The sequence below is a fragment of the Rhopilema esculentum genome, chromosome 8 (genome assembly GCF_057945365.1).
Source record: "Rhopilema esculentum isolate cy_ngs chromosome 8, ASM5794536v1, whole genome shotgun sequence".
NCBI lineage: Eukaryota > Metazoa > Cnidaria > Scyphozoa > Rhizostomeae > Rhizostomatidae > Rhopilema > Rhopilema esculentum.
In genome coordinates, this window is record NC_142822.1 from 9,916,822 (window position 1) to 9,942,914 (window position 26,093).

At 37.1% G+C, this 26,093-nt stretch overlaps 3 protein-coding genes across 4 annotated transcripts; 2 read left to right on the top strand and 1 right to left on the bottom strand.

Annotated features, from left to right (window-relative positions):
- The first annotated feature begins 1,284 nt into the window (after positions 1 to 1,284).
- On the top strand, positions 1,285 to 9,186 carry LOC135694630 (fucolectin-like). Its single transcript, XM_089109605.1, has 2 exons — positions 1,285 to 3,077; positions 5,452 to 9,186. The coding sequence occupies exons 1-2, from the start codon at positions 2,795 to 2,797 to the stop codon at positions 5,898 to 5,900; spliced, it is 732 nt and encodes a 243-aa protein (XP_088965731.1). The 5' UTR covers positions 1,285 to 2,794; the 3' UTR covers positions 5,901 to 9,186.
- Positions 9,187 to 13,369: 4,183 nt separating this feature from the next.
- LOC135694629 (uncharacterized) lies at positions 13,370 to 23,693 on the bottom strand. 2 transcript variants are annotated; one of them, XR_016143913.1, is made up of 5 exons: positions 23,211 to 23,693; positions 22,462 to 22,771; positions 22,192 to 22,324; positions 19,964 to 20,438; positions 13,370 to 19,441 (listed from the first exon to the last, which is right to left on the bottom strand). XR_016143913.1 is itself a non-coding variant. In XM_065213447.2 (4 exons), exons 1-4 carry the CDS (start codon positions 23,249 to 23,251, stop codon positions 20,017 to 20,019), a joined length of 906 nt encoding a protein of 301 aa, XP_065069519.2. In that variant the 5' UTR covers positions 23,252 to 23,693; the 3' UTR covers positions 13,370 to 20,016. The 2 variants fall into 2 exon arrangements, 1 of the variants encoding a protein (XP_065069519.2); XM_065213447.2 differs by having other exon boundaries at positions 13,370 to 20,438.
- Positions 23,694 to 25,319: 1,626 nt separating this feature from the next.
- LOC148959854 (fucolectin-7-like) lies at positions 25,320 to 25,727 on the top strand. Its single transcript, XM_089109798.1, has one exon. It carries the CDS (start codon positions 25,320 to 25,322, stop codon positions 25,725 to 25,727), a length of 408 nt encoding a protein of 135 aa, XP_088965924.1.
- Positions 25,728 to 26,093: the final 366 nt, after the last annotated feature.

Here is a 26,093-nt window from a genome sequence, read left to right on the forward strand (position 1 = left end):
AGGATTTTAAGGAATTTTTCATAAGCATGTTTAGTGCATATTTGAAAGTTACCTGAAATTTGTTTCATGCAATGTTAGTTTTGTATGCAAATGTATGCAAATGTATGCATGTATGTATTGAAGTGGAAAAAGGCATGTACATCAGATTGATAATGTAGTGGCAATAAAAGCACAGGATTTTACAAATGATAAATTTAATATGTTAAAAAGTTACATGAAAGATGTTTGATGAAACATTAGTTTTGGTGTTTATATGAATGAATGTATGTATTGAAATGGAGAAAGGACATGTACATCAGATTGCCGTCAATTATGTAGATATATATGTATGGCTAAGATAAAAACGACAAAATTGCTGAGCATAGGTTGTCAGATGATAACCGTAGGCCGAGAGGACGTTTTTATCCACGCTCAGATTCTTTCAATGCATTTCAATTGAAAACTACATCGACGATCTTTTAAGCCTTGGCCAAACTGGGCAATATTGTTGCGTGACCATGTTGCTCCAAATTGTGTTGATTTTTTTGCCTTCAAAACATTGTGGCCAAACTGGGCAAAATAGTGGTACAACGTCTATTGCTAATGTTATCTGTCACAACAGCGCGTCAAATTTGATCCGATAAATGGTTTTCCGCGTCATATTTGATTTGAGCACAAATTTGGGAAAGTATGGCAGAAAGAAAGCAAGCTGCAGCTACTGGAAGCTGATTTTGACATCACAACACTATTGTTGCTTTTAGCACTCTTTGGTCGAGAACTCGTAGAAGCAGTAGCTTTTGGCCGATTTGATATTTTCAAAGTACTTGTAATTGAACTTGTTTCAGATGGTACCTTTATATCCTATCTACACATGTTTTCCTCTTCAAGGTTTTCTTCTCACTCTGTAGAATCGATTTCAAAGCTTAAATTATTAGGAGCCATTTTTATCGAAGAAAGTCCAGCACATTGTTTTGCAACACTGCGCTTGTTGAAAATTATTCCTCGTTTAAAAGTATGGCCATCCTCGTCTAAAATGTGGCAAGATAAAATAAATTTGCATCGTCAAGGTCTGCTGCGTGGCTAGTTCCAATTGAACTAATAGAGTACCAAAGTGATGACGTCATAAAAATTTATTTTTAGAATTTCTGAATTTTGATCCCAGAACCTGAAAGAGCACTATAAAATACCTCTAAATATGCAAAAAAGCTTAAGGCATTACGAATTGGCTGAGATATGGCCACATTAGCACAGGCTCTTGCCCCATCTTGCCCACATTAGCACAGGCTCTATAATTTGGTGTTGGTTCATAACTTTATGAACCAGACCAGAATATCAGTAAACTTTCATTGGCAATATCTCGCCCTATTTGGCATATATCTAGCTAATTTTGCACATTTAGAGGTATTTTATGTCGTTCTTTCAGATTATTCGGCCAAGTTTAAGAAGTTCTAAAAATAGATTTTGATGACGTCACACATCGGTACTCTATTGCAACTTATGCAAAAAACTGCAAAATGAAGATTATGATACACACGACACTAATCACTGCATCACAATCAAAGACAAACAGGCAGTGAAATATTCGAATGATGCAATTGATCGAGCGAGCTATCTCAGTTGACACGGATCGCAAACGTGACGTAGATTCATATCATACAAATGATTAAATTCACTCATTTTATGATATCGAGCAAAACATGCGTATAAGATACGAATCGTTGATTGCAAATCTCGTTCGCTATTTATCTATTCATAAATTAAGGTATTGATCTTCTGCCATAAACATGTGTGAATCGGTAAGACATTTAATTACACGTGTGAATCGTGTATTCATTCTGATTCTCTAATCAAAATGCTTATAATACTGCTGCCAGGTGACGTAGAAAAGAACCCCGGATCGCAAAATAACAACCACCATAACTCGCTGAATTATTGATTATGCCAATTGAACCTAATTGCACTTGATGTGGGAGGCGCAGTAAAAATGACATTGACAATATAAGCGCCGTTCTTGAAGATTTATTTCAAGAGAAAAACATTTTTCCTATGTTTAGAAATGGCTTTGAAATCATTCCACATGGATTGGGTACAGTATGTATTTCCTAGCATAGAGTTTGCGATCTATGTTTTGAAGTTTGATACTCTGAAGAGTGTCGGATGGAAAGCTTTAATATGGCTCAAAATTTTTACTTCTTTTGAAGCCATTTTCAAATTTGGTAACATAAAAAGAATATTTTTCTAAGTTTTTGTTTAAATGCTTTCCCTGCATTAAAAACTCGATCTCAACAATTGACAAATAAATGCATCAAAACAGCACTTTAAGATACAAAAAAATATTGGTCCTGGACCTGTTGTTTGAGAACAATATAAAAGAGAGTCTTTCATTCAAAACAATCTTTCCTATAAATATTTTTACGGGGGAAGGGGTGGTGACTGTAGCCCCTTGAAAACCCTACTTACGCCCTATAGAAACTACCTTTTCATAAACAAGTTAAACATTCAAAAGCACCTTTTCATTTGCCACTTTCTAGATTGAATAAAACACTCTTTAATTGATTGATCGCTTTTTTCTTTGTTGAAACTCCCTGGACTAGCAGAGCTCCTGTCTCAAATTTCCTCGAGCAGTTCTTCTTATAATAACATCACTATTCGTATATGGTCATTAGGCCCGTATCTTCTATTACTATGGCAACGCAAGATACTTTCACTGATTTATGCATTACATGACCAAACGGGAATAGATTTATCGGTAGCATACGACAAGTCAGTATTCGAGTCGATCTTTGAGCAAGGTAGAAGCAATATAGAGAACGCGATGGAAGTCAATGGTATTGAACGACTTCTTTATATCATTGCCATTTCCTTTTTTCCAGTTCAAAGTGCTACATATTTTGAACTTATAAAGGGTGCTGATACTTCAAGCAATGAAAAAGCTGACAATCCTCTTGTGAATAAAAGATTTTTCCAATGTGACAGAAATGAGGATTGCAAATATATTGTAAAAATGCATGGATCAAACGAACTGAAAATTGTACCTGAAGAGCATGTATTGGCTTCACCTGGAAATTTTTATAAGATATGGAAGAAGGTTCAAATTGGTAGGTTATTTCGTTGCAAAATTTGAATACACTATTATCTTGTGAAAGGTTTATATGAACTGTAGTTAGCTTTTATTATTGAAGAATTTTCGAGTTGAAAAGATAATAAAACTATGAAATGTTTGGAAATGCTGGAACAGAAAGGGAATATTATAGTATGGTAAATTACATGCCAGGTGTGCCAACGTGACATTACTCGACATTTTCCAGCCAATGTGCCATGGAATTGAACGTGCCAAGGTGCCTTAGGTCTGTTCGTGCCAACGTATGGTAGGTTTGTTTGTGCCAATGTGTCATTTATTGTTACGTGCCAATGTACCATACGTTTGTACGTGCCATTTTGCTACTGCCAGCATACCATAAGTTTCTACGTAGCAACGTGTCAAGATGACATTTTTCTAACGTTACAACGTAACATAAGTTTGCACGTGCCATTATATGTTACGTGCCAATGTGTCATACATTTTTACGTGTCCTTTTTTTGTAACGTGCCAGTATACCATAAGTTTCTGCGTAGCAACGTGTCAACGTGCCTTTGTTGATTTAAAGCATTGAGTCATAGACAATAGGCTTTCTCTTTTGAGGTCATTCACTTCAGAGCGATCAATATAGACCACTTGCCTTCTGACGTCATGCATAAAAAAATAGCATTCATGCACGTCCATGTTGGCGAAAGAAAACACCACGTTTGCTGAAACACTAGCTTGCATGAAGGTTTCAAAAAAGAAGGATTTGTAAAGTCTTTGCAATTCCGAACGTCTTCAATTGACCAAAGACACAATCAACATGAATTCTAACATTGGCAATATGTCTTGATTTGTGAATGTCTCTAGCCGACGTTACTAAAACGTGGAACTAGCGGAACGTGCGCGGAACTAGCGGAACGACTGAGGAATGACCGCGGAAAGAGCGGAACGACTAAGGAATGACCGCGGAACGACGAGGGAATGAGGGGAGAACTAGCGGAACGACGAGGGAATGACCGCGATACGAGAAGAGGGCTAGCGGAAAGACCAAAGAACAATACACCAATTCAACTTACGGCCTCATTTGAAAAATTCTTCAAATTCTTTTTTACAAAATATTTCACTTCAGATTCGGATTGAGAGCAAGGGATTAATGTGTCGCTTACGATATTGATTTCATGACGACATTAAGATAAACATTTTATAAGGGATTTTACTGTGATTGCAGACCATGGGTGTACTGTAAAGTTTCCCCCAGAATGATTTTTGCGGTCAAATCCCTTACAGGTTTTCAAACTTCATTCCTCTGTAAAATCTAAAATACAAGCACAAACAATATGAAAGATTGTATCCAACCTAAAATTATGGTGATAAAACCAAATTTGAGCTTGAAAAGCCGTATAATGAAGTTTGGAGAAATTTCCAAAACGAGACTGTAAGTCTAATTAGAGTATGGATTGATTAGACTAGATAAATAAAAAAATAACTTCAAAAATAAATATGAGATGCAAGATATATAAAAGAAATCATGCTGAAACGATCAAGTTCTGTCAAGGCCCTCGAAATTTTTTTGCAACAAAATCTTTTGTTATGGGAGTTTAATTTGTAAGAGAGCTGTACTTGATTGACCTATTGTTTTTGTTCTATTGTGGAACTGCAAAACATTGAATTCGAAATGGCGACTGCAGATGTCTTATACTCACGACCATCGCAGCATTCTAGCAGATTATTAAACATTTGAAATAAAACCAGGAGATATCGTTAATTTTCCAGGAGTGTTAACTACCTTTGCTTTAAATTGCAGTCTTTGATGATGGCATGGAAAACCTATGCTCAGACGGAACACCATATTTTGATGAATAGGCTGGTGTCTACGGAGGCAAAACAACAAAGTGCGAGCAAAACAAAAGGGAAAAACTTTGATTAGTCTAGTGCGAATACATCTCTTAGCAACTTAATGAATAATAAACCAAAACATGACACCAAAATAATGTGCGCCTGCGAAGTTCCCTGACCGTTGTTCCATCAAAAAGTCTTCCTGTTGAGATCAGTGGGTTGTTCCGCGGCAATTCCCTGCTCGTTCCGCTAGTTATCGCCTCATTCCTTAGTCGTTCCGCTAGTTCCGCGCACGCTCCGCTAGTTCCTCGTTTTAGCAACGTCGGTCTCTAGCAGGGAACTTATTCTTGCCTTTGGTAAAGTTTGGGATGTTCAGGAATTTTTTTTTTCTGTTTAGATCTTCCTAAAACCCCTATCTTCTAGGATGCACCCAGAATGGGTAAGGGGGTAGCGGGTAGATATGGGGCCATACATGCATGTTTTGGGTTTGTCTCAGCAGCTATGGATGAGTTTAACAAGCAATTCACATTTCCCTTTTTACCCTTCCAATGATTGATTTCAACTTTTTTTAGTGAAAAAGAAGTCCTCTCCAGTTGTAAAAAATATAGCACTTTACAAACCAGTAGTGCAATCGTCACAATATGATCAGTACACACCCGCAACCAACGCAGTTGATGGTAGCTTAGAAGCGGTGCACAGAACCTGTGCCATTACAACACATCAGAGTTTTCCTCCATGGTTTCGTGTTGATCTTCAACAAAAACTTCCTGTTCGATCAGTTGCTTTGCAAAACAGGAGGGACTGCTGCTGGAATCGAATGAACCCATTTGATGTTCGCGTCGGCATGAGTCTAGAGAATGATGGTAGAGTGAATCCTAAATGCGTCAACGGTGGCAGTTTTACCCAGATAAACCAATACCTCAGTTTGGGATGTCCTTCAGTAATGTACGGCCGTTACGTCATCGTGTTGGCTGAACTTTCATCGATGATTGAAATTTGCGAACTAGAGGTTTACTCATAAAAACAGTTGTTAGTTTATGTAGACATTCGTATATTGATTACATTCGTATATGAATTACAACCATTAAACATACATTAAACATAAAATTTATGAACATACGTAATTATCATGCGAATCTTGCGTTTGCTTGTAATAACATTAAAGCACTAAATCGCTCTAAACATTTCACTGAACATCTGTCAACATTTTTATCAAAATTTAAGGCTACGTTCAAACTACTCCGTATTCGTTTCGCTCCGTTTTCGTTGATGAAAACGATGTCCGTTCATACAATCCGTTTTCAAATGAATACGCTGTGAATAACAGGGGCGGATCCAGGATTTTTTGTGACTATAGCTCAAATCTTTTGGGATCGGAACCACGTCCTCCTTGCTTGCGGGACACGCCCACTATATGGGCAAATGATAAACCATGTGTGTTTATAGTTGCTTCGTATTCATAAATATTCCTTCAAACATCCTTTTTCTATTTCCAGGGACGCCAGAGAAGAGGGTGTGGGGCTACAACCGCCCCTGTTGCCCTTTGGCAGAAGGGGCAAGGGTTGTTTTTAATAAAGTTCCCTTGAAACTGGCCAATTGTAATAATCAGAGAGATTCGTTTGAAATTCTGAACTTCTCAAAACATGTAAAATAGTTCTATATGCCGAAAGTTAGCCAATGTTGAAGATACCTACAGATAATAAAATTGCAGTTACGTATGAATTTGTAAAGGCTGAGAATTATCATTCAAAAGCCTTTTTACTCAAGCCTGCTCCCCCTCCCCCCTCTTGCCGCTTGGTCGTTCCGCCGTCCCTGTCTATTCCCTAGTAGGTCTTTTCCTTTGAAGCTACATTACAGGGGACCCAGGATGTGAAAACGAGCAATAGTCTACTGTTGCTTTACAGGGGACAGAGAGCGGAGAAATACCGTGGATACTCATATTCTATTGGTTAAAAGGCCATTTTCAAACCTGACTATAGCTTGACTATAGCTCGCGCCAAAAATTATAGTACGGGTTTCATTGTCTTCGATGCCTTTTCCAGAGCAAATACCCAGACCGACTATAGCTCGGAATATCCACTGTAGCTCAATTCTGGTTGGTTACTGTCAACAAAGAACGAAACTTCTGATTCGTCTAAGTTTTAATATTAGACCATTCTGCGCTCAGTGTTTTATATCTTACCTGGAGAGGCATTGTGATGACACATTGCCAGCAGTGCATGTTTGTTAATCGCATTTGATAACCTATACCGCTGCTTTCAAATGTGAATTCCGAAAATCAAACACTGAGATGCTGAGATTCTGACTATAGCTCGAGCTACAGTTGCTATAGTCTGGATCCGCTCCTGAATAAGATAGGCGTTCTCACTACTTCAACAGAAACGCTGCTGTTGGCCTCATTTTTGGAAAGAGGCGTTCACGAATCCTCAAAAAAATTGGCGTCATTATAAGTGAAATTAAATAAAAGCAAGTTGTGAAAATTTTTTTGTGACAACTACCAGTCCATTGTGAATTCTCAATTTCAAAATTTTTGTGATTTGGTGTGCTAGTAAAAAGAACGTATTTTGTTGCCGTTGTTAGCGTATTCAATTGTCCCCGTTCTTTGTGTTCACACTGAAAGCGGAGCGTATTCAATACACCGTGTTCAAATACGCACGGTGTTCAAAAGTATCCATTTTCATTAGCGTTTTCAAACGACTCCGTTTTCATAGCAGAGTAGTGTGAACGCAAGACAAAAACGGATTAGTTTGGCTCCGTTTTCATTTGAAAACGGAGTAGTGAAAACTAAGCTAGGTTTATATATATTTTATCATAATCATCATCATCATCATCTTCATCTTCATCATCATCATCATCATCATCATTATCATCATCATCATTATCATCATCATCATCAGAAAAATTTATTAAATAACAGTAACAACAAGTAACAGTACAAGCATGTATAAGTGACAACTATTAAAATTTATGTAAATTTGGCCAAAACAAACAAGGAAAGAGAAGCAACAACTACAACAAAGAACATAGTCTGCTTTACAGGAAATGACCTGCATTTGTTTTTGTACCTAGAAATTTCTCTTATAAGATTTGCAATATTGGCCCAGAGTCTTTCATTGTTGTCTGTCTTTGTCGTCAGTATTTGATATTTTAGTATAGACTGGTATTGAACAAAATAGTTAGGAATATAATCATTTCTTATATGCGAAAAAGTAGCGCATTTCAAGAGTGTGTGGAACTCATCTCCGATTTCGTTGGATGAACACATATTTTATATTCTTTGATCAGTGGCGTCGCGTGACCATTCTCGCTGGGGGGTATAAGAGATACAAAACCATATTTTACCGACAGAAATCCTTTTATTACACTGTTTCTACTGCCAATTTATGGCCTACTGCTAAACCAGACTAGGTACTTAATAAATTTTAAGGAAAAAGGTTAAGATATTTTTCCTATCCAAAATTTTCTTCATACACGAATACATTTTCCCTAGATTCGACTCCTGCATTTCGCTATTCCATTGTTTTAGCAATTTGTCCTTTAAATTAATTTCAACTACTTTCATCAGTTGCTTAGGGGTGTTAAAACCCTCTCAACAAATAGATTCAACATTTGTCGAGCAATCAACTTCGCACTTTCGGAGATGCAAGACACAGCAAACCGCTATATAGGAATGTTCGTTTTCGCGCCAATATTGCTCGAGTTGTTTGCCTTCAAAATGGCGGCAGTTTCAGCCAAAGGGAAAAGTCTTCGTAACCTTGTTGGTGCTAGAGATGATAGATTATGAAAATAAAAAAGAGTCAGGAAGTTGCGCTTCGAATCAAACACAAAAATATCACCTCTAACTTTGATAAATTATTAACCAGTGTCGATCCAAAAGAAAAAATGTACATCTGCTTTGCTCTTGATCGAGTTATGTAAAACTGTCAATAACTTGAATCCAGGATTAATGGACAATTTTTTTGTCACTAGAAACCCAAAATATGGATATCAATCAAACAGCAAATGTTTTTTGTCCCATGCAAGAACAAAAACATATGGCGCAGAGAAAATTAGATTTATTCACCAAAAATGTGGCATTAGTAACCTACTGAAATTAAAGATTCCAATCGCTACTTATTTTTAAACGAAATAAAAAATCTTTACAAAACTTTGAATGCTGCTTTAGCTTGTGAAAACGATTTATTGTTCATAAAAGTTTTTTTTAAGCTATTACTTTTCATATTCATTGTAAATTAGGTTACTGCTAGATCACGTTGCCAACTGTAAATAAAATATTTATCGTTATTTTATGATTATATGAGAATATCGGTTCGTTCGCAACATCTTCCTGTTCTTCTTCGGAAGCCTGCTCTCTGTCTTGCAACTTGCTTTGAATTGCAATCTCTTCCGATTCGCTGCTACTGCCAACTGTTTTGAAGCACCTGTCAAGGTTTGCCATTGCGATTTATAAATTTCGATCTAAGCTCAGCTCTTGACGCCTCGAAGCTTTCGTCAGCTCCGATGTTTTCTTTTTTTGGTGCGCAAAGACCAAGTCTTGTGCGCTTGCACCCACAGAACATTTTTGGGTAGAGTGTTAAAAGGCCCTCAATATCTTTCAACTCGTATAATAGAAATGTTGAGTCAACCCGCTGAACATTTTTGAACCTGTTCAAACTCTGGGACCGCGGAAGCAAGTGGGGCTATGGGGGCTTTTATACCCCTCCCCAATAATTTCCAAATTGTACTTAAAATCATACCAGAATCACATTGCTTTTGAATTTTAGCATGTTTAGCCGCAAAATATTATTTAAATGCAATACTCACAATGGTGTGAAATACCGCTACTCGTAGCACTGAGCCTTGCTCTTACCTGCCTCGTTTGCGAATTTCCCCCGTCCATCCATCCACTCTCCCAGCGTTAGTCATACTTGTTTTTGCATACTATTGTGCGTGAACTTGCATCGCTCTCTTTGTTGCACTGCGTATACAGGCAGGCACACTTCTGTTAAGAAAACCTACCTCCTATTATAGTATTATTTTGAGAACTCAACTATGGATTGCCTCAGCTTAAGCATGCGTATCTAGACATATTCCAATTGTTTCTAGCTTTTTATAAGGCTTGAATACATGTCATATAAGGCAAATTAGCTAAATTTTAGCCAATCAGTAAGCGTGTAGGTGGTATCGTTCTAAATGATTGGCCATTTGTTGATTGACAAATGGATTAAGCTTCTTTGGTATTTGACGATTGCCTTTAACTTATCAAATCAAAATAAAAGATTTGACACACAAGATGATTTATAAGCAGTGTCCTGAGAGTGAGCGCCTCTGGAAAAGTTTGTAGTCATAAATATTCAACCAGGGGGCTATACGACTCCCTTTAGTTTCGGTATGGGCGGTGCCGGTTTGTGCTGGATTGAATAGCTCATGTCATAGGAATGTGTAAATATGTTATCTGTGTCGTGCAAAACTTTTAACTGGAGGGAGGTGTAATGATAGTCTGGGTCCTGAGAACACGAACCATGCTTACTGTGATACCAGCCTGAAAATTGGTATGCTAAAAGTAGAGATGGGGTAATTTGAGGACCTTATTATCTTGGCATGATATTTCAAACTTCAGATTGTATATGAATATAACATTTTGCAGACATACACTTGTTTAATTGCTCGCAAGTGACTATTTTAATTTTGAGGATTGGGACCAAGTTAAAGGTTTTAAAGTAGTTTTTAGCGGAATTGTTCGGCTTGAGTCTGTTACGCATCATTTTCTACACCTCAATCTACATAGGCTGTAAAGCGTTCATGTTGGTATCATACTGTTGCGCCTTCAGACCAGACTAATATGTCATTTTATAGAAGGTCAAACTTGAGTATATTCTCATATGTTGGAAAGAATTGAAAAAGAAGAAACAAACAGTTAAAGGCTTCTATTAAATCATGGTAAAGCATATTTTTTCATATGTGTAGAAGAGCAAGCAGATAAAGACGGGAACAGTCTTAAAAAATTTGAAACATTTTCGATAGAGCTGCTTTGGTGCAAATGGCTTTGGAGCTACTTTGGTGAAACAACTGCCTCTGATGATTAAGCACTTGATCGATGACCAACTTATATAGACTTGCTTTGGGAGATTCGAAAAATTTAGACAGGCCTAGTTTGATATCACAGACGAGAGAAGCACGCTTTTAGCCAGGGCTGTTGACAAGTAGGCCTTGTTAGGGGGAGGGGAGAGGGTTGACCATGAATTTACCTGAATGAAAAAAGTCATTTGAAATTCCTTAGTTGTTGACACAAACATTGGCAATATATTTTGTCAAACTGACTCTATGGCATGTATCTTATTTTTTAAGTTTTTAGACTCTGATTCTGACAATTTCTACTCAAAAAGCTCGCTGTAGGTTGTATTGTCGGTCAAAAAGCTGCTGTCTGTTGTATTCGAAATTTTTGCTAATGCAAACTTGCTATTAATTGATTATTTGATAACTTTATAGATATTTTAGCTTATGCTAGGAAAAATCTTTCGGTTCGGTTGGTGGGGATAAATTTTTGATATTGGGACTGTCCTGATGACATCGAAAGGTTAGAGGCTAAGTGATTATGAAATTTTGTGAAGTTACAAGATTTTTCAAGGCAATTTTTAAAAGCGAACACTTTTTCGTTTCCTTGGTAAAATCAGGAGACACCTTTCATTAGCCAACAACACTCAATCGCCTAGTAAACCCAGACGTCGTACAGCGAAAGTAGTTTTATATTCTAATGATAATACTAAAGATTCTTTCCTTTTTGCAAACCAATTGTGTAGCTGATACAATTTTTCCGTGATCTTAAAAATACGATGTTTTGTCTATACTTCTAGAAACAGAAAACAGCAAACCAGCAACACTGACTGTCAACTGACCTCTCTTCCTATTTTTGAATTCTTGCTTGCATTAAAGAAGATCTCATTGTAAATTGATGTTGATGCTTTTTCAGATAAACTGTTTGGAAATTTGAAGCAAGACACACTTTTATCGAAGGCACATAATGCCAATCCCTCATGATTCTCTGATTTAAGCGTTCCAGCCATTATTACTTGTTTCCATATTCCCAATGCAGGGATTAATTTAAGGTGCCTACTAACACGGACGTGCCTCGTCGACCAAAATACTTGCTTGTCGATTTGACTGGCGTGCGTGTCTAATTTCAGCTTCGACTTTTCATTCAGCTCGAACACTAAATGTTTCGTGGTTATGATCGCTGATATATTCCATGCTGTTGCAGAAACGGCCAAAAAACAATGGAAAACAATAGAAAACAAGACAAATCTCAAATATACAAACTGTCCTTCAACCATTAATTAGAGAGCTCATTTGAAAATTTGCAACTAAGCAAACAATCATTTGATCGAGTTTAACATGTGCTACAATGTGCTACTCCTTCTGTGTGCGTCAATTGGTTTTTTTTTTTACTTTCTCAGCAATATATATAAAGGCAGCAAAGGTAGTTGAAAGTTTAAAATTCGAGCTGCATGGAATGTCAAGACTGCCATATTCTTATTCTGAATCTTCATATATATCATTATAATTTTTCATAAGAGCTCCCTGAAAAGACATGGCAAGTGAATCACAGCTCAACTGGCAAAAACAATCAAGAAGCTCTGATGAAATATCTAGTACATCAAGTTATATTAAAAATATGTATCTTGTAGGATATCTTCCTTTCGCAATACTCTATCTAATTATTCACGGAAGACTATATCAGAATGCAAATTTTCAGTTATACAACGTGCATAATTGAAAAGTTATACTGCGATACCCAACAGTAGCCTAGGTACAAGTACGTCAGTCTAAAAAAAGCTTTATTGACTTTTCAAAGTTGGAGCTGCATCTTATTCTATACAGCACGTCAAGTTCACCAGGAAACAAAGCTTCAGTTGTATAACTTGCAAAGTTAGACCGTTATTGTTCGACTGCGACACGTAGACAAGTACCCCAGCTCAATATAGCCTTGAGGCGTTCTCAAAGCTTGATATGCATTTTGTCTTCTTCAGCATATCAAATTGTGCTCTGGTGCCAAGCATCATGCTTGCTTGTACCATAAAATGCACAATTCCACAGCCATGCGACTCTACTATCATTCAACTTCAAAGACGAAAGATTTCATGCAAGAGCAACCAACTTTTTAAAAAAATGCAACATTCAACAACCATAGCTTTTTGCTTATAGGCCAGATCACATTAATGTTTGAGTATTTTTACTTAGTTTTGCAGGTACTTTCTGATGAAATAATCAGATTTGAAAAATTCAAAGGTCAAAAGTTTACTAACCGCTCATTCTTCGCGTTTCCTGAAACACTACATCCAGTCATTTTCCGGAATATTCCCATGGATTAAAATTATCAGTGGACTTTACTTTCATGACTTAAACTTTAAAAATGTCGGTTAGGCAGTTTGCTAGATGGTTATGCAACATTCCCTGTCTATTATGTATGGCTATAAACGATATTACGGACACATTTAGCTAAGCATCCAGGAGCGGATCCAGACTATAGCAACTGTAGCTCGAGCTATAGTCAAATTCTCAGTATTTGATTTTCGAAATACAAAGTTTCCTTGCAGTCCCTAAAAATGTGTTTATGCCCACAAGTGTTTACTATCAACATTTGAAAGCAGCGGTATAGGTTATCAAATGCGATTAACAAACATGCAATGCTGGCAATGTGTCATAACAATGCCTCTCCAGATAAGTGGTCTAATATTAAAACTTAGACGAATCAGAAGTTTCGTTCTTTGTTGACAGTAGCCAACCAGAATTGAGCTACAGTGGATATTCCGAGCTATAGTCGGTCTGGGGATTTGCTCTGGAAAAGGCATCGAAGACAATGAAACCCGTACTATAATTTTTGGCGCGAGCTATAGTGAAGCTATAGTCAGGTTTGAAAATGGCCTTTTAACCAATAGAATATGTGTATCCACGTTACTTCTCCGCTCTCTGTCCCCTGTAAAGCAACAGTGGACTATAGCTCGTTTTCACATCCTGGGTCCCCTGTAATGTAGCTTCAAAGGCAAGGACCTACTAAGGAATAGACAGGGACGGCGGAACGACCAAGCGGCGAGAGGGGGGGGGCAGGCTTGAGTAAAAGGGCTTTTGAAAGATAACTCTCAGCTTCTACAAATTCATACGTAACTGCAATTTTATTTCCATCTTCTGTAGGTATCTTCAACATTGGCTAACTTTCGGCATATAGAACTATTTTACATGTTTTGAGAAGTTCAGAATTTTATATGAATCTCTCTGATTATTACAATTGGCCAGTTTCAAGGGACATTTATTAAAAACAACCCTTGCCTCTTCTGCCAAAGGGCAACAGGGGCGGTTGTACCCCCACACCCCCTTCTCTGGCGTCCCTGGAAATAGAAAAAGGATGTTCGAAGGAATATTTATTAATACGAAGCAACTATAAACACACATGGTTATATCATTTGCCCATATAATGGGCGTGTCCCACAAGCAAGGAGGGCGTGGTCCCGATCCCAACAGATTTGAGCAATAGTCACCAAAAATCCTAGATCCGCCCCTGGCATCGCTCGTTCATTCAATGTGATCGGTTGTTTGATTATCATCAACGAACTGCTTGCATGTATATGCTTATCTTGTTGCAAAATGGCAAATAACGAGGATTGCAAATATCATTTAATGCCCAGTGGACAAATATTCTGCACATTTAATGCCCAGTGGACACTTTCTGACAATTGGGCTTTTCCAGGGCAGCAAAAGTATCATTATAGTAGTAAATAGAGAACACCGCAACGCGACGAGAATGAACAGCAATAAACACACATAAATCAGTTATGGCTAATATTTCGCCCCGGCATACACACTTCATCAGAGCAATTTCCTACTACTTACTCACTAATTTACTACTATTTTATCGATTTTTTGCCGCAAATATACCGTCGGAATTCGTCGAGCAGCCTGCTATGGTCACCTCTCCTTTATTCAAAAAACAAAAGTATTATTGTTTTGTTAGACTTTTCTAACAATTTTGAACGATCCCTCTTACTCTGATCACAAAATAATGAAAAGTATTCACATCTTCTTTGAAAAATTTCAAAGTAAAGCCTTGTCAATAACTGCAACCTCACCAAATCTCTTCAGCCTCTTTTCAAAGATTTTACGAAGACCATTACTCTCAGGAGATAAGAGATATGATCCCAGGTCCCTTGAGACATACAATGCTCACCGCTTCCAGTGCTTGCTCTTTCCAAGTCTCCTTGCCAAACGCATGAACTCAACCCTACTGTTAAGATGTGAAGGAGATAGAACAACGCATGGGTTGAACAGAACAGAACTATATCTTTATATTAACTTCAAACGGCCTAAACACATAACTGTAATACTGTAAACTGTAATCTGAAACTCTATATAAACATGGGTCATATAAAGTAATGCTCCTGCGCATAGTCTATTAGGTTACTACACCTGCGTGCACGACTACGTCTGCACGCAGGCTATATTTTTGAGTGTTTCTGCTTACAACGAACCCATGTTAGTGAAACCCATTTTAATTTTACACTTGTTTTGAGATTTTCTTTAAAGGCAGGATTTTCATAACTATTGTAGAGGTTTCGGATCTAATACCCCAGTTAATAAAAGGAATCGTAGGGATTTTTCGTCGAGGATTCCATTCTATCTTTTAAGGCATCAAAACGTATATCTTTACTAGGTTTCATGCGTAAATCACAATTCAAATCATCGTTCTTCCAATACCCTTGTAGAATTTTTGGATCTATTATATTATTCAAGTCTGTAAACAACATCAAGGGAGGCATTTATTGAAGGGGTTTGCACTTTTGTTTTGTAATCGCATCAAGCTATGTTTTTACTAGGTTTTATGCCTATATCACCACTGTAAGGGCTTTGGATCTAAAACCCCATTGTAAAGATACCATTAGGAGGATCTTTTCCAAAGATACAATGTATCTTTACCAAGTTACAAACAATTTATCTTTACCATGTTTCAGCACAATTTTAGACCCCGTTTACACAAAACCTGGACAAGATCGGGTCCAAAAGTATCCGGATACATTCAAACGAATCCAGATGAATTCAATTGGTTACACACTTGCCCTTTCAAAAATTAGCGCGTATATGACGTTTTCAGAACTTCGTGCGTGATCAAAACACAGTTCAACCTGAACATGGAGAGAGGTAACGCTAAAAAGGGTACTTCAACATTATTCTTCAACACAGTAGTGTGTCAGCTTGATGTTCGGTTTTCTGGCGCCAAAAAGCCACGGATTACATATTCAAACTACCTTGAATTGAAAAAAATTCTGTCTCACTTTCGACAAATAACGTGACGGATCCGATCTGGACCAGATCCACCCGTTTACACGGGATCCGGCCCAGATCGGATCCACACGGGATCACCTCTGAAAGCGATCCCAAAAGTGTTCGGATAGCGGATTCAAAAGTATACGGACCCACCAGTTCCCATGTAAACGCAAGGCCTATCCGTACTCTTTTGGATCCGATCCGGTTCGGACCTGCTCTCGTGTAAATGGGGTCTGAATGACTCACTTTCAGTTCTTGAAGCCCTGATAATTATAGGGGCCCTCTCAGTAGAAGAGCTAGTTACAAGCGTAAGTACCTATTTAGCACAAGACAGTACCAATAGTGACAACAGACATCTAGCACCAAAGACGCACAGACCTGTAACCATATTGAAAAGTAGTTTCCGTTATTTAGAAAATGTAGAAAAGCTATTGTGACTTGCCATGTCTGATATTGGTGAGCATTTTTCATAAATTCAAGAAAAATGGGGATATCAATGAGGTGAGTTCTCTTTGACAAAAAGATGACTAAAGCAAAGAAATTTAACTGAAGAGTTTTCCAGCTTCAAGATCTTCATGCTAGACATGATAACTGGAAGGTGCTGTTAAAATTTCAAACAGCTTCTACAAATCTTTTTAGCAACAAATAAACACGCTTGCTATGAATATCAAACTGGAAAAAGAAAGAACGATTGATTGCATTCACAGATCAAAACATAATATGGAGTAAAAATATATTATCTTGAAAAAAGAGTCACATGTTCTGGCCAACATTTTTGCAAGTTCAGATAAATATTATTTTTTAACTAAATGTTTCATTCAAAATAACTCATGTGCTTATAAACGGAATTCATCATTTTGCCTTTTTACAGGGTACAAAAAAAACGATTCGGATACAGGTGCATGTGCTTATAAGAAATGATATTGTAACAAAAAAATGGTGTGAGTAATGTTTCAAAAGTAGATTCTAGATATTCTGACAGATATTCAGTATAAACTTCCTCAGGATCTGAATCATTATTAATGGTCATTATATCTCCATTCAGCTCTTCTTCATCAAGGTTGTCTTCATCATCATGTCAGTTAATACACAAAGGATTTTTTAAAGAAATCGATAATGCAAGAAACATAATCTAGGAAGGATGTAAACTTTGTTAGAGAGCAAATTGATAGCCATGTTGCTGTTTCATTTTTTTCATTTCTCTCGAAATATTGATAAGATGAAGAAACCTACTTATAAGCGCATGCGCCTTTAAATGAGGTGCACCTACAAGCAGGGTATTAGGGTACCTAGTTTTCTATATTAATTCCTTTGCTATTTTGATGTTAACAGTTTCTGAGAATGAATGTTACAAAGACTTAAATGTTACGGAATTAGTTTTATTAATGGTTAGTGCAAACATGTTTAAATCTAGCAATTCTTAACCTTGTAAGACTTTGAGCTTCAAAGTAAATGTTTGTATCATTAGCAAGTAAATAGAAGGAGAGTGAGGGTGTTGAACTAGGTAGATTATTGCTAATGGAATCGAACTAGGTAAATTAAGAAATGGAATCCTTAACAAAATCACCCCTTGTAGCAGCCTATTCGCATTCAACTTGTCAATTAAATATAAAACGCTTTTTATGTAATTTGCAACTTAATAACAACATAGTTGAACTAATCAAAGCCAAAAGTTTTGGAGAAAATCAGCATTTATAAATGATCTTATTTTAGGGCATATGTCGCATTAGCAGTTGGCTAATAAAACAAAAGCGTTTAGAGTGGAATTCTATTGTTTCGTGACTTTTTATTGCTTCTTCTTGAATTTTTACTGCCGTAAAAATTCACCCTCGATTCCATGCTTTGTACAAAACAAAAGAGATAATTGTATTGCATTAGCCAATCATGTTAACGACACATGCCCTTTAATTTGAAGCTTTAATCGTTCAGCTAACGATACAAATTAACTATGAATTTAAGGTGAATTGAATAATTTTAAGCTGGTATCAAACTTTCAACGAAATATTGCTTCGTCATTTTAACTAAAGAAACACTGTGCTAAGCCGCCATTCAATAGGAAGAAGTCATTTCGTTTAAAAATTCAAAACTTTGGAAAAACTGGGATACTAAAATCATGATGCCAAGTTTTCTGACGTTGCTTCAAAAATGATTGTTTTTTTATGATATTTAAGAATTTTAAATATTTGCATAAATACTAAAAAGAATATTTGACATATTAAGGGTTATAGAAAAGAAATTTTCGTAACAGGGTACCTAAGATTGCTTGGGTAGCAAAAATCCAATGTGCAAAGGATTATGGGCATCCATGTTACGCTTTGGAAAGTACAACAAGAGCAAGATTTTCAGCCTCGCTGTATTACAAAAGACAAAAGACTTAAAATACTTTGAATAAATTACGGTCAAGTCTAATAGTATGATCCTTTTTCTAATATAAACATATAACATTACATGAATTGCGAGGCAAGGAATAGAACTGTTGAGATATTCCTAAAAATACTTACCACGACACACCCTCGATGAAATGTACAAACCTTATGTTCGACCGCATCTAGACTATGATGATGTCATATATCACATCCAACCAAAAATTTGTGAATAAAGTGATAGTGTTGTCTTAACTAACCAAATGGAAAATCTTAACTAACCAAATGGTAAGTTAAACTTTCATAAATTTAAGCATAATTTCAAGCATATAGACGGGATCTTCTCAGGAGAATAAATGCGATATTGTTGCTTCATGGTTTAATAAGGGTCTCAAATACAGAGTTGTTGAAAGTCATCCTGTACGGCCATGTACAATCATCTCCCGAATCAAATGCGAAAATTGTTAAAGCAACGCTAGCTTTTATCCACGCGTCAAAACGTTTTGAATAAGAAACAAAAACTTGTAATTCTTCTTTCTCTTAATTTCTCGTAAATCGTAATTCTTTTTTATTTTATTTTGTAAAATCATTCATTCATTAAAAAGTATTATTTCGAGTTGTGTTTTAGATAGATGTTAAAAGCCAGGGGGTAGTCATGATATTCTGCTCTTCCTGGCATTGTCTTCGCAGTGTTGTATAGTAATTTCGTTAGTTAGTAATTCGTCATTGTAAACTTTATATGGGATAAAAAAACTTATTCTAGGTCTTGTGTAGCGTTAAAAATTCAATAACCATGTCCCCTATATTTTTCATATAGGCACCCAAAGCATCCGCCACACCTTTCACTAGAAGAGCTCCCTCAAACAGCTGACGCCACTTCAGGGAAATAAACCAGTTGTGCAAAATTTGTATTCGAGCAGTGGCGGCTCTTGCTAATGGGCATCTGGGGCAATGCCCCCTCAAGAAGATTCAAAGGAAATCTATGATATTCATATTTAATTTTGAAGATAGTCTTACTGTGGTTAATTATATAAGTTTGTATCTCTTCTAGGAAAAGCTCCTTGCTATCCCGTCTCGTCCTTAGCCTCGCTTCTGGCCCGCTAGTGCCTTGAGCGATGATGTCATTTTACGGGCAAAGTTTTTTTTGCCCCTAGCCGACATGCGCACAAGCTAATTTTCGACCTCGAGCATTGCGAAACGCGGCCTGTGATTGGCTTATTTGGAGGAATTCGGGGCAAGAAAAATTTTGCCCATAAAATGACATCATCGCTAAACAACAACCACATCTATATATGCTTTTTCTTCTGCGCTCCATGACGATCAACATCGAACCATGAATACAGTGAAAAATTTGCAAACTCGATCTTTCTATCGATTATCGCAATATTGATGGTCTGCCCTCCCAACTGTGAAAGTCACGAGCCGCCACTGTATTCGAGTTACAATCTCTTTTTAGTTTCTACATAATATAAAAAATTGTTCTTATGAATAAACCTCTAGCTCGCAAAGCTCCATTATCGTTCGAGTCTCAGCCAACACAATGACGTAACGGCCGTACATTACTGAAGGACATCCCAAACTGAGGTATTGGTTTATCTGGGAAAAACTGGCACCGTTGACGCATTTAGGATTCACTCTACCATCATTCTCCAGACTCATGCCGACGCGAACATCAAATGGGCTCATTCGATTCCAGCAACAGTATTGTCTGTTTTGCAAAGCAACTGATCGAACAGGAAGTTTTTGTTGAAGATCAACACGAAACCATGGAGGAAATTTCTGATGTGTTGTAATGGCACATGTTGCGTGATTCCCTACTAAGCTACCATCAACTGCGTTGGCTGCAAATGTTCGTGAATCATATTGTGTCGATAGTACCGCTGGCTTGTTTAATGCTATATTTTCTAAATGAAATGAAACCAATCATTTGAAGGCAAAAACCTAGAATGTACACTTAGTGAGCAAAAGTATTGCACAGGCTGAAACAGAAATGGCAGCACTGCAGCAAAATGTTTTAGCGAACCAAAATTAAAGTTGCAAAAGCAAGATTCATAAAAGTTGTAAGATGACTTTTTAACTGGAATATGATAGAAAAGTTTTCCAGGTTTCATGGTGAAAGTAAATGCAATAATATTCTTGATTTTTGCGTATTTCTAAACAATATAGACAGTTGCAAAATCACAAAAATTGAGCCATGATGATTGAAGTACCTGTGAAACATTTACGAAAAAAGTTCATCTTTGCAGCAATTTGCGATATCTTATTACAATGAGCTCGGGGATACTTACTTTATGATTGTAAGTACTCATTTTCTTCACTTTTGTTAGAGAATACTTTAATCGTTTTGGTCGAAAATTTTTGGAGCTGCAATGGGCCTAATCGCTGCGGCCGCTTCGTGAGGTGTTGCAGCAGAATTCAACTAATAAAATGTGTCACTAATTGTAAAGTCCATCTTTTCCAACCAATTGCGATGTTGTAATGGGAACAAATAATGCTGCCAATTGCGTAAAACAACATTTTGTCCTCTCATTAAATGAAAATACCAAAATTCCCGCGATAAACAGGTTCACTCAAGTGCCTCAATAGCTGTAATAGAGTAGGCTTAATAAAATGGCTTAAAATCAGGGGTGGACTGTTTGGTCAGGCTATCTGGCTGGGGGCCGAAGAGCCCTCATCCGCAAGAGCCACAAAGTGCCACCTTTTCTTGTAGAAAATTATTTCAAAGTTATATGATTTAAGACAATAGTAGCTAGTAGAGTGATGTAACGCACAATGGTTGGGGTTAAAGAAAATCCTAGGGGCCCCTCAAGTGGTAGGGTCCCCTTAAGTTATGCAGCAAACTATTACTACTGCTAAAAATATGCGCCGATTAGTGAAAATCAGTACCAGTAGTAAGTTTGGGGTAGTAGAAGTAGTAGTAGTTAATCAGAACCACTGCTCGGGGGCCCTTAGGAGTTGCTCTAACCACATCCACTGTCCGTTACGCCACTGCACTAGCTATTGCAGTCTCAAATTAAATAACTTTGAAAAAATTTTCTACAAAAAAGGGCCCTTTGTGACCATAGCTGAAGGAGGCCCTTGTTGAGGGGGGCTCAATGCTAGTGCCAGTGCAACAACTCAAGAATAACGAGAATAGTTAGAAAAGGCCCTTCACGTCAAGATCTCCGAACGCGTAATAAGGCCTTCTGAAATTTTTCATATGGATATGGGTAAAGTAACAGTGACATAAGACCTCCTCGCTCTTGTTTAACGAGTAACCAAAAGTTTCCTAGAGAGCCTGCAATCTAAAGATCGTGGGGCCTTGAGAAAAGCCGAGAAGCATACTTCGATATTCATATTTCATGTTTCCGTCAGTTTTCTACGGCTTTTTATGATAGATGCCTAAACGCAGAAATAGGTCTTTTGTATAATCAAACCAATCGAAAATTTGAAGGGCAATCGAAATCCGGTGGGACAGGGCGCCTGTTAACAAAATAGAGCAATTTTTCTCAGCAAATCGGCAACCCTGCTACGTTAAAATGTTATGCACAATTGTTATTAACTTAACTTTGGAACAATTGATGGTATGTGGATGTAAAGAAGTTAATGTCGCAAAAAGAACTTGAACAACTATAGTATTGAATGTGCGGAATGTTGCTAAAGAAAATAAATACCTACCAACGCATTGCAATTCATCATTCAGTTTGTATTTACCGCTGCAATCGAAACACCTAAAGCCTGGGCACGAGCACGTGTCAATGCAGTACTCTGACTGTCTGCAAGGCTTTGATAACTCGCAGTAAGAACCAATCTAGAGCAAGAACAAAAATTTATTACTTATTAATGCAGAAAGATGTTAGAAAAACTTAGATTTTTACAACCGGCATGAAAATTTGAATCCTGTTTCCACATTAAAATGAATAAAACGTTTCACTTCCATAAACATACATTTTTAGTGTTGTAATTTGTAGCATAATAGGTCCAGCCATCTTTGGTCTTGAAATCTATCAGGTTACCATTCCCCTTTGTTTGAGTATTCAGCTCGCAGTTATTTTCGCCAGATTCTTTGAAATTTACAGACTTGCATCTTTTAGTAATTCTGCAATTATCAAAACAATCTTCTAAACTTGAAGCTATCAATGTTGATAGCAATCGATTATAAAGTGCGTAGCCTGGAGATGCAACATCAAACACTCCCTCCTCTTTGCATGGCAGACGTAGAATCCATGATCCAGCACGTGTTAGGAACAATGCCAGACTGAAGAAGAATTAAGAAAATTAGTTTTTTAGGAAAGAACTGCAAGAGGTAAAAGCAAAATATGACCAATGCTAGAAACCAGTCCATTCAGAATACTTTAATTTTGGTCACTTGTCGCAAAAATTTGATAAGGAAAACATTTACAGCAAAGTTCGTATATTACAATGAACATATAAAAAACAATCGATATCTTTTTACTCTAAGTCATTACAGCTTAATAGAAAATCACGAAATTTAATTGTTTTTTTATTGCATTATCTTGATACTCGGTTTTGTAAATTCTTAAATCAGTCATTCTATCTGCGCGCCATCAAAGACTCTACTTTAGACCTGTAAACAGAAATCTTTTGTACATTCTGAATCCCTCAGTGGAGAAACAAAATAAGATAAACAAACAGATTTTTATGTTCAACAAAAGCAGCATTCTAGTGATACTTACCTTGAGAGCATAAGAAAGATGCTAACATTTGGAATCTGCATTATTGTTTCTGTAAACCTATTACTCAAAAGAATTTCATGACAGTTTAGAGTGAAACCTCTTTCAAGTCCCTCTTCATTGAAATTTCTTTAAGGCGACCACCTTCCAAATGACGCAAAAGTTTATTTGACTATTTACTACAGCAGGTATCAAATCATTGTATTTAACGAATCGAGTTTTAATTAGTTAGCAGGCATGTTAATCTACCATCTAATGCAATTCATTTTCATTCAGCCTGGACTGAGATGAGCAAGAAACAATCAGGAGGAGCTAAAACTGAAAATGATTTATAATTTATGTTTCTGCATTTGGCTCAAAGTATTTTGAACACCATAGTTCCAGGAACCACTAAAAAGGCTCTGGTTTTGGTTCTTTTAAAGTGCCAATGTACCATACGTTTGTACGTGCCATTTTTGCTACTGCCAGCATACCATAAGATTCTACGTAGCAATGTGTCAACATGACATTTTTCTTACGTGACATTACAACGTAACATAAGTTTGCACGTTCCATTATATGTTACGTGCCAATGTACCATACATTTGTACATGTCGTTTTCTGTAACGTGCTAGCAAACCATAAGTTTCTACGTAGCAACATGCCATTTCATGATTGAGAGAATTGAGTCATAGTAAATAGGCTTTCTCTATAGAGGTCATTCACTTTCAGGGCGATCAATATAGACCACTTGCCTTGTGACGTCAATCATAAATGAAAAAAGCATGCACGCACGTCCATTTTGGCGGGAGAACACACCACGTTTGCTAAAACAATAGCCTGCGTGAAGATTTTAAAAAAAGAAGGAATTGTAAAGACTGTGCAATCCTGAACGTCTTCAATTGACCGATAACACATTCAACATGAATTATCATATTGGCACTTTTAACATCTCTAGCAATGAACTTATTCTTGCCTTTGGTAAATTTTAAGATGCTCAGGTAGGCTCCTTTTCTGATTAGGTCTTCCTCGATCAAATATCCCCTTTCTGCTGGGATGCAGTCCCCAGAATTTCCAAAGTTATTTGTATATCAGAGGCTTTTGACATCTCTGACTTTTGACACAAATATCACTGCACCTGCAGGGCTGATTCGGATGAGATATTTGATTAACTTATTAACTTTGTAGTTGGACCATGTTTGTGCTCAAGTTATTTGGTCTTTCAATAATTGTCTCACTACAATCAGTTATGCAAGGGAAGTCCCCGTGTGTATACATGAAGGACTGGAAAGAATTCATACCTAGCTCTGCTCTACTTTGCGACAGAATCAGATTTTGTACTCTTCTAGTAACTTCTGGAAACCACTGACAGTAAATCTTTGAAATTATGGTAGGGTTATATTTTACATCTTTATGCAATGTCACGGTTCATAAGGCCAAGTCCCAGATTCATCAATATGATAAGTAAATAAATGGGCTATGAACATCAGATGTTTCTTATATTTTTACCAACTTTAATATCCAAAGAAAAATTGCCTAAGTTGGAATGCTGGTGAAAAATTCAATTTTGTCATCAGTTCTCTTTATCTGGTGATACCCAAAAATAAGACATTTAAATTTTGCTTTATCCTCATTGTGCTTGTAATTTTCTGCATTAATTTGTCTGAGATTCAAACATCAAAATTTTTGTTGAGATTCCCCTTCACCAAGAGCACATTAAACTCTTTCATAAAATGTATTGCTGAAGCATTTGGTATTTAAGTAATCATCATCATCATCAGCTCCGTAGCCGAGGCGGCCGTGGGTGCACCCAGTTCGTGATAGCCTTTCTCCAGCCTTCCCGATCAACCGTCATACTTCTCAAGGTGTTGCCTCTTTCTCCCGTCCACTCAGTAATATTCCCCATCCAGTTTCTCCGTGGTCTCCCTCTGCCCCTGCTTCCCTCCATTCCGCCTTCCAATACAGCTCTACCAGTTCCTCCTCCACGAGCCAGATGTCCGAAGTACTGGAGCTTCCTCATCTTCACCACATCCATCACATCTTCCGGTTCATATCCACAGATCTCTTTGATCTTATCCATTATCCACTCATTTGTCTTCCTGTTCTTCCAAGTTACTCCCAATAACCGCCTGTATGACTTCATCTGCAATAAAGGATTTCAACTTTTTTTTAGTGAAAAAGAAGTCCTCTCCAGTTGTGAAAAATATTGCACTAAACAAACCAGTAGTGCTATCGTCACAATATGATGGGTACACACTTGCATCCAATGCAGTTGATGGTAGCTTAGAAGCGATTCACTCAAACTGTGCCATTACAGCACATCAGAGTTTTCCTCCATGGTTTCGTGTTGATCTTCAACAAAAACTTCCTGTTCGATCAGTTGCTTTGCAAAACAGGAGGGACTGCTCCTGGAATCGAATGAACCCATTTGATGTTCACGTCGGCATGAGTCTGGAGAATGATGGTAGAGTGAATCCTAAATGCATCAACGGTGCCAGGTTTACCCAGATAAACCAATACCTCAGTTTGGATTGTCCTTAAGTAATGTTTGGCCGTTACGTCATTGTGTTGGCTGAGATTTCAACGATCTGTGGAGCTTTGTGAGCTAGAGGTTTACTTATAAAAACAGTTGCTAGGTTATGTAGAAATTAATATATTGATTACATGAGGATATAGATTACAACTATTAAATCTATGAACATACCTAATTATTATGCTAACCTTGCTTTCGTTTGTTATAGCATTAAAGCAATGATATTGAAGCGCAGAAGGCGTTAGATATCTAATTTGCTGTTTTCAGCTGAGGCAATATCACTCAAGCGAAAATACTGGCAAAAGGCAAAAATGAACATTGTTTTCGAGCTTATTTGCAAAGAATCACAGACAAATTAATCATAATTACAAAAA

What these genes read in the sequence shown, in the direction of transcription:
- LOC135694630 (XM_089109605.1), top strand. Translation starts at nt 2,795, where the DNA reads ATGGAAGTCAATGGTATTGAACGACTTCTTTATATCATTGCCATTTCC. An exon ending in ATGGAAGAAGGTTCAAATTG is followed by an intron (nt 3,078 to 5,451) that starts GTAGGTTATTTC and finishes AACTTTTTTTAG; the next exon opens with TGAAAAAGAAGTCCTCTCCA.
- LOC135694629 (XM_065213447.2), bottom strand. Translation starts at nt 23,251, where the DNA reads ATGCAGATTCCAAATGTTAGCATCTTTCTTATGCTCTCAAG. An exon ending in ATCTTTCTTATGCTCTCAAG is followed by an intron (nt 22,772 to 23,210) that starts GTAAGTATCACT and finishes ATTCTTCTTCAG; the next exon opens with TCTGGCATTGTTCCTAACAC. An exon ending in CAAATTACAACACTAAAAAT is followed by an intron (nt 22,325 to 22,461) that starts GTATGTTTATGG and finishes TTCTTGCTCTAG; the next exon opens with ATTGGTTCTTACTGCGAGTT.
- LOC148959854 (XM_089109798.1), top strand. Translation starts at nt 25,320, where the DNA reads ATGACTTCATCTGCAATAAAGGATTTCAACTTTTTTTTAGTGAAAAAG.